Genomic DNA, 18,530 nt, shown 5'->3' on the forward strand with positions numbered 1-18,530 from the left:
TTCCAGAAATAAATCTCTCACTGTTGCCGCCTGCACAGACCCCCTCAGCCCCAGCTGTGCCCTGGACACCATATGTGAACGATTGCCTCCATCTATCCTCAGAGTTCGTACTGCTTGGTGACCTAAATTGGGATATGCTTAATACCCCAGCCATCCTACAATCCAAGCTAGATGCCCTCAACCTCACGCAAATTATCAACGAACCTACCAGGTACAACCCTAAATCCGTAAACATGGGTACACTCACTAGATATCATCCTGACTAACTTACCCTCTAAATACACCTCCGCTGTCTTCAACCAGGATCTCAGCGATCACTGCCTTATTACCTGCGTCCGTACGGTCCGCGGTCAAGCGACCACCCCTCATCACTGTCAAACGCTCCCAAAACACTTCAGCGAGCAGGCCTTCCTAATTGACCTGGCCCAGGTATCCTGGATGGATATAGATCTCATTCCGTCAGTAGAGGATGCCTGGTTGTTCTTTAAAAGTAATTTCCTCTCAATCTTAAATAGACATGCCCCATTCAAAAAAAATACAGAACTAAGAACAGATATAGCCCCTGGTTCTCCTCAGACTTGACTGCCCTTGACCAGCACAAAAACATCCTGTGGCGTACTGCATTAGCATCAAATAGCCCCCGTGATATGCAACTTTTCAGGGAAGTTAGGAACCAATATACACAAGCAGTTAGGAAAGCAAAGGCTAACTTTTTCAAACAGAAATTTGCATCCTGTAGCACTAACTCCAAAAAGTTTTGGGACACTGTAAAGTCCATGGAAAATAAGAGCACTTCCTCCCAGCTGCCCACTGCACTGAGGCTAGGAAACACTATCACCACCGATAAATCTACAATAATCGAGAATTTCAACAAGCATTTTGCTACGGCTGGCCATGCTTTCCACCTGGCTACCACTACCCCGGCCACCAGCTCTGCACCCTCCGCTGCAACTTGCCCATGCCCCCCGCTTCTCCTTCACACAAATCCAGACAGCTGATGTTCTAAAAGAGCTGCAAAATCTGGACCCCTACAAATCATCTGGACTAGACAATCTGGACCCTTTCTTTCTAAAACTAGCCGCCGAAATTGTCGCAACCCCCTATTACTAGCCTGTTCAACCTCTCTTTCGTAACGTCTGAGATCCCCAGAGATTGGAAAGCTGCCGCGGTCATCCCCCTCTTCAAAGGGGGTGACACTCTAGATCCAAACTGTTACAGACCCATATCCATCCTGCCCTGCCTTTCAAAAAGTTTTGAAAGCCAAGTCAACAAACAGATCACCAACCATTTCGAATCCCACCGCACCTTCTCTGCTATGCAATCCGGTTTCGAGCTGGTCATGGGTGCACTTCAGCCACGCTCAAGGTCCTAAATGATATTATAACCGCGATCGATAATAGACAGTACTGTGCAGCCGTTTTCATTGACCTGGCCAAGGCTTTCGACTCTGTCAACCACCGCATTCTTATTGGCAGACTAAATAGCCTTGGTTTCTCTAATGACTGCCTCGCCTGGTTCACCAACTACTTCTCAGATAGAGTTCAATGTGTCAAATCGGAGGGCCTGTTGTCTGGACCTATGGCAGTCTCTATGGGGGTGCCACAGGGTTCAATTCTTGGGCCAACTCTTTTCTCTGTGTATATCAATGACGTCGCTCTTGCTGCTGGTGACTCTCAGATCCACCTCTACGCAGACGACACCATTTGTATACATCTGGCCCTTCATTGGACACTGTGTTAACAAACCTCCAAACGAGCTTCAATTCCATACAACACTCCTTCCAGTAGCCTCCAACTGCTCTTAAACACTAGTAAAACAAAATGCATGCTCTTCAACCGAACGCTGCTTGCACCCGCCCACCCGACTAGAATCACTACTCTAGACGGGTCTGACCTAGAGTACGTGGACAACTACAAATATCTAGGTGTCTGGTTAGACTGTAAACTCTCCTTCCAGACTCACATTAAGAATCTCCAATCCAAAGTTAAATCTAGAATCGGTTTCCTATTTCGCAACAAAGCCTCCTTCACTCATGCTGCCAAACATGCCCTTGTAAAACTGACTATCCTACCGATCCTTGACTTCGGCGATGTCATTTACAAAATAGCCTCCAACACTCTACTCAGCAAATTGGATGTTGTCTATCACAGTGCCATCCGTTTTGTCTCCAAAGCCCCATATAATACCCACCACTGTGACCTGTACGCTCTTGTTGGCTGGTCCTCACTACATATTCGTCGCCAAACCCACTGGCTCCAGGCCATCTATAAATCACTGCTAGGCAAATCCCCGCCTTATCTTAGCTCATTGGTCACCATAGCAACACCCACCCGTAGTCTGCGCTCCAGCGGGTATATCTCACTGGTCATCCCCAAAGCCAACACCTCCTTTGGCCGCAATTCCTTCCAGTTCTCTGCTGCCAATGACTGGAACAAACTGCAAAAATCTCTGAAGCTGGAGACGCTTATCTCCCTCACTAACTTTAGGCATCAGTTGTCAGAGCACCTTACCGATCACTGCACCTGTACACAGCCCATCTGAAATTAGCCCGCCCAACTACCTCATCCCTATATTGTTATTTATTTTGCTCATCTGTACCCCCAGTATCTCTATTTGCACATCATCTCTTGCACATCATTCCAGTGTTAATACTAAATTGTAATTATTTTGCACTATAGCCTATTTTATTGCCTTACCTCCATAACTTGCTAAATTTGCACACTGTATATTAATTGTATTTCTGTTGTATTTTTTTGATTTTTGTTTTGTTTTACCCCATATGTAACTCTGTGTTGTTGTTTTTATCGCACTGCTATGCTTTATCTTGGCCAGGTCGCAGTTGTAAATGAGAACTTGTTCTCAACTGGTTTACCTGGTTAAATAAAGGTGAAATAAAATAAAAATAAATAAATAAATGTTGAGAAATTGTTAGATATTACTGCACTGTCGGAGCTAGAAGCACAAGCATTTCGCTACACCCGCTATAACATCTGCTAAACACGTGCATGTGACAAATAACATTTGATTTGATTTGATCCTGGCTTCAGACCAGCCTAACTTCTTAGCCAGGTCACAGATTTACACTATATATACAAAAGTATGTGGATTCGGCTATATCAGCCGAAGGTATATATAATCGAGCACACAGCCATGCAATCTCCATAGACAAATATTGGCAGTAGAATGACCTTACTGAAGAGCTCAATGACTTTCAACGTGGCACCGTCATAGGATGCCACCTTTCCAACAAGTCAGTTCTTTAAATTTCTGCCCTGCTAGAGCTTCCCCGGTCAACTGTAAGCGCTGTTATTGTGAAGCGGAAATGTCTAGGGAGCAACAATGGCTCAGCCGTGAAGTGGTAGGCCACACAAGCTCACAGAACGGGTCCGCCAAGTGCTGAAGTGCGTAACGCTGCACAAATCGTCTGTCCTCGGTTGAAACACTCACTACCGAGTTCCAAACTGCCTCTGGAAGCAACGTCAGCGCAATAACTGTTCGTCGGGAGCTTCATGAAATGGGTTTCCATGGCCGAGCAGACGCACACAAGCCTAAGATCATCATGCGCAATGCCAAGCGTCAGCTGGAGTGGCGTAAAGCTTGCCACCATTGGACTCTGGGTTTGGCGAATCTGGGTTTGGCGGATGGCAGGAAAACGCTACCTGCCCCACAATGCATAGTACCAACTGTAACGTTTGGTGGAGGAGGAATAATCTTAATGCTACAAAGACATTCTAGACGATTCTGTGCTTCCAACTTTGTGTCAACAGTTTGAGGAAGGCCCTTTCCTGTTTCAGATTCCAAACTCTCCACCATGGCCAAGACCAAAGAGCTCTCCAAGGATGTCAGGGACAAGATTATAGACCTACACAAGGCTGGAATGGGCTGCAAGACCATCGCCAAGCAGCTTGGTGAGAAGGTGACAACAGTTGGTGAGATTATTTGCAAATGGAAGAAACAAAATAACTGTCAATCTCCCTCGGCCTGGGGCTCCATGCAAGATCTCACCTCGTGGAGTTGCAATGATCATGAGAACAGCGAGGAATCAGCCCAGAACTACACGGGAGGATCTTGTCAATGATCTCAAGGCAGCTGGGACCATAGTCACCAAGAAAACAATTGGTAACACACTACGCCGTGAAGGACTGAAATCCTGCAGCGCCCGCAAGGTCCCCCTGCTCAAGAAAGCACATATACAGGCCGGTCTGATGTTTGCCAATGAACATCTGAATGATTCAGAGGAGAACTGGGTGAAAGTGTTGTGGTCAGATGAGACCAAAATGGAGCTCTTTGGCATCAACTCAACTCGCCGTGTTTGGAGGAGGAATGCTGCCTATTACCCCAAGAACACCATCCCCACCGTCAAACATGGAGGTGGAAACATTATGCTTTGGGGGTGTTTTTCTGCTAAGGGGACAGGACAACTTCACAGCATCAAAGGGACGATGGATGGGGCCATGTACCGTCAAATCTTGGGTGAGAACCTCCTTCCCTCAGCCAGGGCATTGAAAATGGGTCGTGGATGGGTATTCCAGCATGACAATGACCCAAAACACACGGCCAAGGCAACAAAGGAGTGGCTCAAGAAGAAGCACATTAAGGTCCTGGAGTGGCCTAGCCAGTCTCCAGACCTTAATCCCATAGAAAATCTGTGGAGGGAGCTGAAGGTTCGAGTTGCCAAACGTCAGCCTCGAAACCTTAATGACTTGGAGAAGATCTGCAAAGAGGAGTGGAACAAAATCCCTCCTGAGATGTGTGAAAACCTGGTGGTCAACTACAAGAAACATCTGACCTCTGTGATTGCCAACAAGGGTTTTGCCACCAAGTACTAAGTCATGTTTTTGCAGAGGGGTCAAATACTTATTTCCCTCATTAAAATGCAAATCAATTAATAACATTTTTTACATGCGTTTTTCTGGATTTTGTTGTTGTTATTCTGTCTCTCACTGTTCAAATAAACCTAGCATTAAAATTATAGACTGATCATGTCTTTGTCAGTAGGCAAACGTACAAAATCAGCAGGGGATCAAATACTTTTTTCCCTCACTGTAGGGTATTATTGCTGTCTTGTCACCAAACATGTCTGACATGACAATAAGTGCTGAGAGCAGAAACAGACCGGCACCCAGGATACTAACTTCACTTCAAATGTTGTGTTCCATTTAGTATCCTGTCCCCCACCTTACCCACCCAATGGTCTGGATGTCTCAGTGTTGGAGCCCCGGTTCTCCCACGCTGAGAGGTTCTGCAACAAACAATTATAGTCACGACAAAATAGGGATGGGATGACACTCCAGTGTCATGACAACAAAATCACAACAATGTCATGCTTTCAACCCAGCAGGCAAAACCGCTTCAATTGATGTCAGTACAACCAAATATTGATATTTTCAGTGGTATTGTTAAGACGCCAAACTGCAGTCAAGCCAAGATCTTGGTGAGGACGATGAGTCCGCAGAAGAGCTTCCCTAAGACGGTTTCTGACAGTTTATGCAGAAATTCTTCGGTTGTGCAAACCCACAGTTTCATCAGCTGTCCGGGTGGCTGGTCTCAGACGATCCTGCAGGTAAAGAAGCCGGATGTGGAGGTCCTGGGCTGGTATGGTTACTTGTGGTCTGCAGTTGTGAGGCCGGTTGGATGTACTACCAAATTCTCTAAAAGGACTCTGGAGGCGTCTTATGGTAGAGAAATGAACATTCAATAATCTGGCAATAGCTTTGGTGGACGTTCCTGCAGTCAGCATGCCAATTGCACGCTCCCTCACAACTTGAGACATCTGTGGCTTTGTGTTGTGTGACAAAACTGCACATTTTAGAGTGGCCTTTTATTGTCCCCAGCACAAGGTGCACCTGTGTAATGATTATGTTGTTTATTCAGCTTCTTGATATGCCACACCTGTCAGGTGGGTGGATTATCTTTGCAAAGGAGAAATGCTCACTAACAGGGATGTAAACAAATTTGTGCACAACATTTGAGAGAAATAAGCTTGTTGTACGCATGGAACATTTCTGGGATCTTTTATTCCAGCTAATGAAACATGGGACCAACACTTTGCATGTTGGGTTTTTTATTTTTGTTTAGTATAGTGAGTACAGTGTAGGCTGTAGAAGAACTGGGAGAAGGAGAGGAGTTTAGAGAGGTAGAGTGGGGCTTTGCCAGTAAGGCTTTTGTAAATGAGGGTGAACCAGTTAATTTGTCCAGTAGAGAACTCCGGTGGTGAATCTGATGACTGAGTGGTACAGTGTCCAGTAGAGAGCTCCAGTGGTGAATCTGATGACTGAGTGGTACAGTGTCCAGTAGAGAGCTCCAGTGGTGCATCTGATGACTGAGTGGTACAGTGTCCAGTAGAGAGCTACAGTGGTGAATCTGATGACTGAGTGCTACAGTGTCCAGTAGAGAGCTACAGTGGTGAATCTGATGACTGAGTGGTACAGTGTCCAGTAGAGAGCTCCAGTGTTGAATCTGATGACTGAGTGGTACAGTGTCCAGTAGAGAGCTCCAGTGGTGAATCTGATGACTGAGTGGTACAGTGTCCAGTAGAGAGCTCCAGTGGTGAATCTGTTGACTGAGTGGTACAGTGTCCAGTAGAGAACTCCAGTGGTGAATCTGATGACTGAGTGGTACAGTGTCCAGTAGAGAGCTCCAGTGGTGAATCTGATGACTGAGTGGTACAGTGTCCAGTAGAGAGCTCCAGTGGTGAATCTGATGACTGAGTGGTACAGTGTCTAGTAGAGAACTCCAGTGGTGAATCTGATGACTGAGTGGTACAGTGTCCAGTAGAGAGCTCCAGTGGTGAATCTGATGACTGAGTGGTACAGTGTCCAGTAGACAGCTCTAGTGGTGAATCTGATGACTGAGTGGTGCAGTGTCCAGTAGAGAGCTCCAGTGGTGAATCTGATGACTGAGTGGTACAGTGTCCAGTAGAGAGCTCCAGTGGTGAATCTGATGACTGAGTGGTACAGTGTCCAGTAGAGAGCTCCAGTGGTGAATCTGATGACTGAGTGGTACAGTGTCCAGTAGAGAGATCCAGTGGTGAATCTGATGACTGAGTGGTACAGTGTCCAGTAGAGAGCTCCAGTGGTGAATCTGATGACTGAGTGGTACAGTGTCCAGTAGAGAGCTCCAGTGGTGAATCTGAGACTGAGTGGTACAGTGTCCAGTAGAGAGCTCCAGTGGTGAATCTGATGACTGAGTGGTACAGTGTCCAGTAGAGAGCTCCAGTGGTGAATCTGATGACTGAGTGGTACAGTGTCCAGTAGAGAGCTCCAGTGGTGAATCTGATGACTGAGTGGTACAGTGTCCAGTAGAGAGCTCCAGTGGTGAATCTGATGACTGAGTGGTACAGTGTCCAGTAGAGAGCTCCAGTGGTGAATCTGATGACTGAGTGGTACAGTGTCCAGTAGAGAACTCCAGTGGTGAATCTGATGACTGAGTGGTACAGTGTCCAGTAGAGAGCTCCAGTGGTGAATCTGATGACTGAGTGGAACAGTATCCAGTAGAGAGCTCCAGTGGTGAATCTGATGACTGAGTGGTACAGTGTCCAGTAGAGAACTCCAGTGGTGAATCTGATGACTGAGTGGTACAGTGTCCAGTAGAGAACTCCAGTGGTGAATCTGATGACTGAGTGGTACAGTGTCCGGTAGAGAGCTCCAGTGGTGAATCTGAGACTGAGTGGTACAGTGTCCAGTAGAGAGCTACAGTGGTGAATCTGATGACTGAATGGTACAGTGTCCAGTAGAGAGCTCCAGTGGTGAATCTGATGACTGAGTGGTACAGTGTCCAGTAGAGAGCTCCAGTGGTGAATCTGATGACTGAGTGGTACAGTGTCCAGTAGAGAGCTCCAGTGGTGAATCTGATGACTGAGTGATACAGTGTCCAGTAGAGAGCTCCAGTGGTGAATCTGAGACTGAGTGGTACAGTGTCCAGTAGAGAGCTCCAGTGGTGAATCTGATGACTGAGTGGTACAGTGTCCAGTAGAGAGCTCCAGTGGTGAATCTGATGACTGAGTGGTACAGTGTCCAGTAGAGAGCTCCAGTGGTGAATCTGATGACTGAGTGGTACAGTGTCCAGTAGAGAGCTCCAGTGGTGAATCTGATGACTGAGTGGTACAGTGTCCAGTAGAGAGCTCCAGTGGTGAATCTGATGACTGAGTGGTACAGTGTCCAGTAGAGAGCTCCAGTGGTGAATCTGATGACTGAGTGGTACAGTGTCCAGTAGAGAACTCCAGTGGTGAATCTGATGACTGAGTGGTACAGTGTCCAGTAGAGAACTCCAGTGGTGAATCTGATAACTGAGTGGAACAGTATCCAGTAGAGAGCTCCAGTGGTGAATCTGATGACTGAGTGGTACAGTGTCCAGTAGAGAACTCCAGTGGTGAATCTGATGACTGAGTGGTACAGTGTCCAGTAGAGAACTCCAGTGGTGAATCTGATGACTGAGTGGTACAGTGTCCAGTAGAGAGCTCCAGTGGTGAATCTGATGACTGAGTGGTACAGTGTCCAGTAGAGAGCTCCAGTGGTGAATCTGATGACTGAGTGGTACAGTGTCCAGTAGAGAGCTACAGTGGTGAATCTGATGACTGAATGGTACAGTGTCCAGTAGAGAGCTCCAGTGGTGAATCTGATGACTGAGTGGTACAGTGTCCAGTAGAGAGCTCCAGTGGTGAATCTGATGACTGAGTGGTACAGTGTCCAGTAGAGAGCTCCAGTGGTGAATCTGATGACTGAGTGATACAGTGTCCAGTAGAGAGCTCCAGTGGTGAATCTGAGACTGAGTGGTACAGTGTCCAGTAGAGAGCTCCAGTGGTGAATCTGATGACTGAGTGGTACAGTGTCCAGTAGAGAGCTCCAGTGGTGAATCTGATGACTGAGTGGTACAGTGTCCAGTAGAGAGCTCCAGTGGTGAATCTGATGACTGAGTGGTACAGTGTCCAGTAGAGAGCTCCAGTGGTGAATCTGATGACTGAGTGGTACAGTGTCCAGTAGAGAGCTCCAGTGGTAAATCTGATGACTGAGTGGTACAGTGTCCAGTAGACAGCTCCAGTGGTGAATCTGATGACTGAGTGGTACAGTGTCCAGTAGAGAGCTCCAGTGGTGAATCTGATGACTGAGTGGTACAGTGTCCAGTAGAGGACTCCAGTGGTGAATCTGATGAATGAGTGGTACAGTATCCAGTAGAGAGCTCCAGTGGTGAATCTGATGACTGAGTGGTACAGTGTCCAGTAGAGAACTCCAGTGGTAAATCTGATGACTGAGTGGAACAGTATCCAGTAGAGAGCTCCAGTGGTGAATCTGATGACTGAGTGGTACAGTGTCCAGTAGAGAACTCCAGTGGTGAATCTGATGACTGAGTGGTACAGTGTCCAGTAGAGAACTCCAGTGGTGAATCTGATGACTGAGTGGTACAGTGTCCAGTAGAGAGCTCCAGTGGTGAATCTGATGACTGAGTGGTACAGTGTCCAGTAGAGAGCTCCAGTGGTGAATCTGATGACTGAGTGGTACAGTGTCCAGTAGAGAGCTACAGTGGTGAATCTGATGACTGAATGGTACAGTGTCCAGTAGAGAGCTCCAGTGGTGAATCTGATGACTGAGTGGTACAGTGTCCAGTAGAGAGCTCCAGTGGTGAATCTGATGACTGAGTGGTACAGTGTCCAGTAGAGAGCTCCAGTGGTGAATCTGATGACTGAGTGATACAGTGTCCAGTAGAGAGCTCCAGTGGTGAATCTGAGACTGAGTGGTACAGTGTCCAGTAGAGAGCTCCAGTGGTGAATCTGATGACTGAGTGGTACAGTGTCCAGTAGAGAGCTCCAGTGGTGAATCTGATGACTGAGTGGTACAGTGTCCAGTAGAGAGCTCCAGTGGTGAATCTGATGACTGAGTGGTACAGTGTCCAGTAGACAGCTCCAGTGGTGAATCTGATGACTGAGTGGTACAGTGTCCAGTAGAGAGCTCCAGTGGTGAATCTGATGACTGAGTGGTACAGTGTCCAGTAGAGGACTCCAGTGGTGAATCTGATGACTGAGTGGTACAGTATCCAGTAGAGAGCTCCAGTGGTGAATCTGATGACTGAGTGGTACAGTGTCCAGTAGAGAACTCCAGTGGTGAATCTGATGACTGAGTGGTACAGTGTCCAGTAGAGAGCTCCAGTGGTGAATCTGATGACTAAGTGGTACAGTGTCCAGTAGAGAGCTCCAGTGGTGAATCTGATGACTGAGTGGTACAGTGTCCAGTAGAGAACTCCAGTGGTGAATCTGATGACTGAGTGGTACAGTGTCCAGTAGAGAGCTCCAGTGGTGAATCTGATGACTGAGTGGTACAGTGTCCAGTAGAGAGCTCCAGTGGTGAATCTGATGACTGAGTGGTACAGTGTCCAGTAGAGAGCTCCAGTGGTTTTAGGGGCGTGGCGGTATAGAGTGTCACCATAGCCGAACAGAGGGAGGACTTGACCAGGGAGATTTTGGAGGGACGGGTGAAGCAGGATGTGTTGTGGTCCAGAAAGCCCAGTCTTGTAGGTTGTTCATATGGATGCTGAAGTGGAGTGATCCATCAAGCCACATGCCCAGGTACAGTTAGGGAAAAAAGTATTTGATCCCCTGCTGATTTTGTACATTTGCCCACTGACAAAGACATGATCAGTCTAATTTTAATGGTAGGTTTATTTGAACAGTGAGAGACAGAATAACAACAACAAAATCCAGAAAAGCGCATGTCAAAAATGTTATAAATTGATTTGCATTTTAATGAGGGAAATAAGTATTTGACCCCCTCTCAATCAGAAAGATTTCTGGCTCCCAGGTGTCTTTTATACAGGTAATGAGCTAAGATTAGGAGCACACTCTTAAAGGGAGTGCTCCTAATCTCAGCTTGTTACTTGTATAAAAGACACCTGTCCACAGAAAATCAAATCAAATCAAATCAAATTTTATTGGCCACATGCGCCAAATACAACAGGTGCAGACATTACAGTGAAATGCTTACTTACAGCCCTTAACCTACAGTGCATTTATTTTTTATAAAAAAGTAAAATAAAACAACAACAAAAAGGGAGTGCTCCTAATCTCAGTTTGTTACCTGTATAAAAGACACCTGTCCACAGAAGCAATCAATCAATCAGATTCCAAACTCTCCACCATGGCCAAGACCAAAGAGCTCTCCAAGGATGTCAGGGACAAGATTGTAGACCTACACAAGGCTGGAATGGGCTACAAGACCATCGCCAAGCAGCTTGGTGAGAAGGTGACAACAGTTGGTGCGATTATTCGCAAATGGAAGAAACACAAAAGACTGTCAATCTCCCTCAGCCTGGGGCTCCATGCAAGATCTCACCATGTGGAGTTGCAATGATCATGAGAACGGTGAGGAATCAGCCCAGAACTACACGGGAGGATCTTGTCAATGATCTCAAGGCAGCTGGGACCATAGTCACCAAGTAAACAATTGGTAACACACTACGCCGCGAAGGACTGAAATCCTGCTGCGCCCGCAAGGTCCCCCTGCTCAAGAAAGCACATATACATGCTTGTCTGAAGTTTGCCAATGAACATCTGAATGATTCAGAGGAAAACTGGGTGAAAGTGTTGTGGTCAGATGAGACCAAAATCGTGCTCTTTGGCATCAACTCAACTCGTCGTGTTTGGAGGAGGAGGAATGCTGCCTATGACCCCAAGAACACCGTCCCCACCGTCAAACATGGAGGTGGAAACATTATGCTTTGGGGGTGTTTTTCTGTTAAGGGGACAGGACAACTTCACCACATCAAAGGGACGATGGACGGGGCCATGTACCGTCAAATCTTGGGTGAGAACCTCCTTCCCTCAGCCAGGGCATTGAAAATGGGTCGTGGATGGGTTTTCCAGCATGACAATGACCCAAAACACACGGCCAAGGCAACAAAGGAGTGGCTCAAGAAGAAGCACATTAAGGTCCTGGAGTGGCCTAGCCTGTCTCCAGACCTTAATCCCATAGAAAATCTGTGGAGGGAGCTGAAGGTTCGAGTTGCCAAACGTCAGCCTCGAAAACTTAATGACTTGGAGAAGATCTGCAAAGAGGAGTGGGACAAAATCCCTCCTGAGATGTGTGCAAACCTGGTGGCCAACTACAAGAAACGTCTGACCTCTGTGATTGCCAACAAGGGTTTTGCCACCTACTACTAAGTCATGTTTTGCAGAGGGGTCCAATACTTATTTCCCTCATTAAAATGCAAATCAATTTATAACATTTTTGACATGCGTTTTTCTGGATTGTTTTGTTGTTATTCTGTCTCTCACTGTTCAAATAAACCTACCATTAAAATTATAGACTGATAATTTATTTGTCAGTGGGCAAACGTACAAAATCAGCCGGGGATCAAATACTTTTTTCCCTCACTGTATTTGTATTGTGGTACTTGTTCAATGGGGGTGTTGTTAGCTATGAGGGTGTGTTGTTAGCGATGAGGGGGTGTTGTTAGCAATGAGGGTGTGTTGTTAGGAAGAGGGTGTGTTGTTAGGAAGAGGGTGTGTTGTTAGCAATAAGGGGGTGTTGTTAGCAATGAGGGGGTGTTGTTAGCAATGAGGGGGTGTTGTTAGCAATGAGGGTGTGTTGTTAGGGTGAGGGTGTGTTGTTAGCAATGAGGAGGTGTTGTTAACAATGAGGGTGTGTTGTTAGCAATGATGGGGTGTTGTTAGGGAGGGGGTGTGTTGTTAGCAATGAGGGGGTGTTGTTAGCAATGAGGGTGTGTTGTTAGCAATGAGGGGGTGTTGTTAGGGCTGAGGGGTTGTTGTTAGCAATGAGGGGGTGTTGTTAGCAATGAGGGTGTGTTGTTAGCGATGAGGGTGTGTTGTTAGCAATGAGGGGGTGTTGTTAGCGATTAGGGTGTGTTGTTAGCGATTAGGGTGTGTTGTTAGCAATGAGGGTGTGTTGTTAGTGATGAGGGTGTGTTGTTAGCAATGAGGGGGTGTTGTTAGCAATGAGGGTGTGTTGTTAGGGATGAGGGTGTGTTGTTAGTGATGAGGGTGTGTTGTTAGTGATGAGGGTGTGTTGTTAGCGATTAGGGTGTGTTGTTAGCTATGAGGGTGTGTTGTTAGCAATGAGGGGGTGTTGTTAGCAATGAGGGTGTGTTGTTAGGGATGAGGGTGTGTTGTTAGTGATGAGGGTGTGTTGTTAGTGATGAGGGTGTGTTGTTAGCAATGAGGGGGTGTTGTTAGTGATGAGGGTGTGTTGTTAGTGATGAGGGTGTGTTGTTAGCGATTAGGGTGTGTTGTTAGCGATGAGGGTGTGTTGTTAGCTATGAGGGTGTGTTGTTAGTGATGAGGGTGTGTTGTTAGCGATGAGGGTGTGTTGTTAGCAATGAGGGGGTGTTGTTAGTGATGAGGGTGTGTTGTTAGTGATGAGGGTGTGTTGTTAGCTATGAGGGTGTGTTGTTAGTGATGAGGGTGTGTTGTTAGCTATGAGGGTGTGTTGTTAGTGATGAGGGTGTGTTGTTAGCTATGAGGGTGTGTTGTTAGGGATTAGGGTGTGTTGTTAGTGATGAGGGTATGTTGTTAGCTATGAGGGTGTGTTGTTAGCTATGAGGGTGTGTTGTTAGTGATGAGGGTGTGTTGTTAGCTATGAGGGTGTGTTGTTAGCTATGAGGGTGTGTTGTTAGCTATGAGGGTGTGTTGTTAGCTATGAGGGTGTGTTGTTAGCTATGAGGGTGTGTTGTTAGCTATGAGGGTGTGTTGTTAGCGATGAGGGTGTGTTGTTAGTGATGAGGGTGTGTTGTTAGGGATGAGGGTGTGTTGTTAGCTATGAGGGTGTGTTGTTAGCTATGAGGGTGTGTTGTTAGGGATGAGGGTGTGTTGTTAGCTATGAGGGTGTGTTGTTAGTGATGAGGGTGTGTTGTTAGTGATGAGGGTGTGTTGTTAGTGATGAGGGTGTGTTGTTAGCTATGAGGGGGTGTTGTTAGCGATGAGGGTGTGTTGTTAGCAATGAGGGTGTGTTGTTAGTGATGAGGGTGTGTTGTTAGTGATGAGGGTGTGTTGTTAGTGATGAGGGTGTGTTGTTAGCTATGAGGGGGTGTTGTTAGTGATGAGGGTGTGTTGTTAGCGATGAGGGTGTGTTGTTAGCTATGAGGGTGTGTTGTTAGCTATGAGGGTGTGTTGTTAGCTATGAGGGTGTGTTGTTAGCGATGAGGGTGTGTTGTTAGTGATGAGGGTGTGTTGTTAGGGATGAGGGTGTGTTGTTAGCTATGAGGGTGTGTTGTTAGCTATGAGGGTGTGTTGTTAGCTATGAGGGTGTGTTGTTAGGGATGAGGGTGTGTTGTTAGCTATGAGGGTGTGTTGTTAGTGATGAGGGTGTGTTGTTAGTGATGAGGGGGTGTTGTTAGGGATGAGGGTGTGTTGTTAGTGATGAGGGTGTGTTGTTAGTGATGAGGGTGTGTTGTTATTGATGAGGGTGTGTTGTTAGCTATGAGGGTGTGTTGTTAGTGATGAGGGTGTGTTGTTAGTGATGAGGGTGTGTTGTTAGTGATGAGGGTGTGTTGTTAGCTATGAGGGTGTGTTGTTAGTGATGAGGGTGTGTTGTTAGCGATGAGGGTGTGTTGTTAGCTATGAGGGTGTGTTGTTAGTGATGAGGGTGTGTTGTTATTGATGAGGGTGTGTTGTTAGCTATGAGGGGGTGTTGTTAGTGATGAGGGTGTGTTGTTAGTGATGAGGGTGTGTTGTTAGCTATGAGGGTGTGTTGTTAGCTATGAGGGTGTGTTGTTAGTGATGAGGGTGTGTTGTTAGTGATGAGGGTGTGTTGTTAGGGATGAGGGGGTGTTGTTAGTGATGAGGGTGTGTTGTTAGGGATGAGGGTGTGTTGTTAGTGATGAGGGTGTGTTGTTAGGGATGAGGGTGTGTTGTTAGGGATGAGGGTGTGTTGTTAGGGATGAGGGTGTGTTGATATTGAGCTTAGTTCAACTGTCTTACCACATCAGGACCCCAAAACTATAGCCTCAAAACTATAGCCTCAAAACTATAGCCTCAAAACTATAGCCTCAAAACTATAATGTTGATATCATGGATGGTCAGTCCTTGCATCCATAGCTCTATCTTTGAATTTGAGAGTGTTTACATTTCTCAAGCCCCATCCCCCCCGCTTTTCTGAAACAGTGGCGGCGAGTATGCTTTGTTATTCTTTCAACTGCTGATTGCTGCTTTAACTGTCAAAACCCACGTTTCAAGAAACACCAAGGAACCAATACGTTACTAGAAACTACTTTTATTTATTATGAAGATGAAACTGAAGACTTAGTTGGAGGCGATGGTCTGGTCGATGTAGGAGCGGAGCTCGGTGACGCGGGCGTACACTCCGGGCATGGTGGGGGTGCAGGTACCACTGCCCCAGGACACAATACCGACCAGGGTCCAGGCACCAGCCTTCTCACAGACCAGGGGGCCACCAGAGTCACCCTGAAACACAGAAAGGAGCATAGAAAGAGTTAGAGTCTGTCAAATGTCAGTCTCTCTCTGGTGATCACTTTTTATGTTCAGAGTTTGTGGTAAGTCTGTCAAATGTCAGTCTCTCTCTAGTGGTAACTTTTTATGTTCAGAGTTTGTGGTAAGAGTCTGTCAAATGTCAGTCTCTCTCTGGTGATCACTTTTTATGTTCAGAGTTTGTGCTCAGCTGTTTCCAAAAAGTGAAGAACTAAGGAAACACCGAGCTATTATCGATGCAACGACGTTTTAAGCCAGTGTAAAAGCCTGTAACAGTGCGTCAGTGTGACCACCATTAGTCAGACGGTGGTAGGTTCAGTGTCATGGCCTGTAACAGTGCGTCAGTGTGACCACCATTAGTCAGACGGTGGTGGGTTCAGTGTCATGGCCTGTAACAGTGCGTCAGTGTGCCATATGGTTTGTGTAGGCTTGCAAAAATCTGGGAATCTTCCAGCTAGGAATTCTGGAAACCCTAGGAATGTTTAGGAAGTTTGCCTGAATTTTGCAACCCTATGGTTTGTGTTACTCACCATGCAGGAAGAGGCGCCATCGGCTCCAGCGCAGATCATGAGGTCGGTGATCTTGGAGCCCCAGAACTTCTGGCACTGAGCCTTGGTCAGCAGGGGAAGAGCAGCCTGCTGCAGCAGGGCGGGGGTGTCGGGAGCTGGAACCAGAGGACACCAAAGGGTCAGGTAACACTACAGAACCGGCCAGCCAATCACCATCTTTCTCACATAGTTAAAAGACTACTAGCAATGCAAGACTGAAAGCCAACTGAAACATCATTTTTGAAATAGATTGAGCCAACTGAAATTGAATATTTCAAATTGACTGAGCCAATTGAAACAGAATCTTTCAACTAGACCGAACAGTACTGCTAGTCAAGAAAAACGACCCAAGGTTTGTCTGACTTTACAATGAGACCTCTGGTGATTGGAAAGATCTTGATGGGAAAAGCTGTAGCGATTGGTTACCGTTGTAGCGGGTCAGACCCCAGCCGGAGGTCACACACGTCATGCCACCGGCGAAGTCATCGTTGGTCTCAGCGACGCACACGGGGGACACACGGGTTCCCAGGACGGCGGGGGTGGCCAGCTTGATCAGGGTGATGTCGTTGTTGATCGTGAAGCCGTTGTACTTGGGGTGCTTGAACACCTAGTAAGGGGCACAAGGCGACAAACATTTGAGATTTTAAGATTCAATGTTTTAATTCACCGAAAACAGATCATGAACTGATCATTTGAGCTGATGTGACTTCCAGGTGGAACTTTCACTGATCTTTTATCTTTACTTAAAATAATAAAAGTATAGATGTTAAAAGTTGTAGGAATAGTTGTTTGTGGAAGTTTACCTGGCCAACGTTGATGGTCTGGATGTCCTCAGCGTTGGACGAGCGATCGTGCTCTCCCAGGATCACACGGTGAGAGGTCCTGAAATAGTTTCACAAAATAAACATAATTTAGCTACGTTAACCATATGCTAGCCACCTTTTCAGCTAATTAGCATTAGCACTAGCATTATCCAGCTTTTAGCTAGTTTTTTTTTTATTAGCTAGTTAGCGTTAGCTAGCTTTTAGCCAGTTACTACACTTATGAAGGTTATGGCTCGGCAGCCAGCACCCACTTCACGCTGCAGTGGGCGGCTGTCACAACCCAGTTCTCGTTGATCAGAGAGCCGCCGCAGAAGTGGAATCCAGTGTAGTCCTGGAGGGACACCTGCCAGGGCCAGGAGCCGGGCACAGCCTCCTCACCGTTGACGATGCGGGCGTAACCAGACACCACAGGCTGGATTGCGGGGGTGCCACAGCCTGGTGACAGAGACAGAGATTAGGGGGTCTGGTTTGGCTGCTCTAATAGAGATTCTAACAGTTGGCAGTTTCCTCTATACAGAATATTAACACAATGTTGCCCTAGTGTAGTACCACTTTGAAATGATATTGAGTAGAGCAGTCACTCAAGTCAAATGTTTATTTTACCCGATAAATAAATCAAATCAAGCTTTATTTCTACAGTAGATTTTCAGACATGGAATGCAACACAATGTGCTTCACAGGGAGAAAAAAAACCTGTGAATAAAACTAAAGAATAAACACTGAACAACTAAAAAAAAGCACCCTGAGGTTATCCTGCAACTCATGTAAAGGCAGACATTGGCAGACACGTGGACATTTTCTCACCGTAGGCTGCACCGGCGAAGGCAAGGCAGGAGAGGATCAGTAGACAGTTCATGTCTTCAGCGTGATGGAGTAAAGGCGCACAGAGGGTCTTTTATACAGGAACCACGGGTCTGAATCTGCATACTCCTCCTCCCCCTGTGTGTGTCTCACCTGTCCCTCTGCAGATAACAGGGGACATTTTCTCACACCGTTATGCAACATTTGGGGTTACGAAAAAAAAGGTCGTTCGTTGGAATATTTCTTGAAAATGACAAATGGAAAAAATCGTGGAGACAATGTTGGGTTGTGGTAAATATTACCCAAAGGATAGTCTCGCTCTCTCAGAACACAGGAGAAAGGTAACAGTGACAGACATGATGAATCTTACCATGACATGGGCCAGTGAAAAGAGACATGATGAATCTTACCATGACATGGGCTAGTGAAAAGAGACATGATGAATCTTACCATGACATGGGCTAGTGAAAAGAGACATGATGAATCTTACCATGACATGGGCTAGTGAAAAGAGACATGATGAATCTTACCATGACATGGGCCAGTGAAAAGACTGACATGATGAATCTTACCATGACATGGGCCAGTGAAAAGACTGACATGATGAATCTTACCATGACATGGGCCAGTGAAAAGAGACATGATGAATCTTACCATGACATGGGCCAGTGAAAAGACTGACATGATGAATCTTACCATGACATGGGCCAGTGAAAAGAGACATGATGAATCTTACCATGACATGGGCCAGTGAAAAGAGACATGATGAATCTTACCATGACATGGGCCAGTGAAAAGAGACATGATGAATCTTACCATGACATGGGCCAGTGAAAAGAGACATGATGAATCTTACCATGACATGGGCTAGTGAAAAGACTGACATGATGAATCTTACCATGACATGGGCCAGTGAAAAGAGACATG

The 18,530-nt window shown here is 46.4% G+C and overlaps 1 protein-coding gene across 1 annotated transcript; it reads right to left on the reverse strand.

Moving 5' to 3' along the window:
* Positions 1 to 15,199: 15,199 nt before the first annotated feature.
* LOC121548411 (chymotrypsin A) lies at positions 15,200 to 17,673 on the reverse strand. The gene is made up of 6 exons (XM_041859842.1): positions 17,607 to 17,673; positions 17,054 to 17,237; positions 16,782 to 16,860; positions 16,405 to 16,585; positions 15,961 to 16,094; positions 15,200 to 15,406 (listed from the first exon to the last, which is right to left on the reverse strand). The coding sequence occupies exons 1-6, from the start codon at positions 17,656 to 17,658 to the stop codon at positions 15,245 to 15,247; spliced, it is 792 nt and encodes a 263-aa protein (XP_041715776.1). The 5' UTR covers positions 17,659 to 17,673; the 3' UTR covers positions 15,200 to 15,244.
* Between the last annotated feature and the right edge of the window lie 857 nt (positions 17,674 to 18,530).

The sequence above is a fragment of the Coregonus clupeaformis genome, unplaced genomic scaffold (genome assembly GCF_020615455.1).
Source record: "Coregonus clupeaformis isolate EN_2021a unplaced genomic scaffold, ASM2061545v1 scaf3658, whole genome shotgun sequence".
In the NCBI taxonomy this organism is placed as follows: Eukaryota; Metazoa; Chordata; class Actinopteri; order Salmoniformes; family Salmonidae; genus Coregonus; species Coregonus clupeaformis.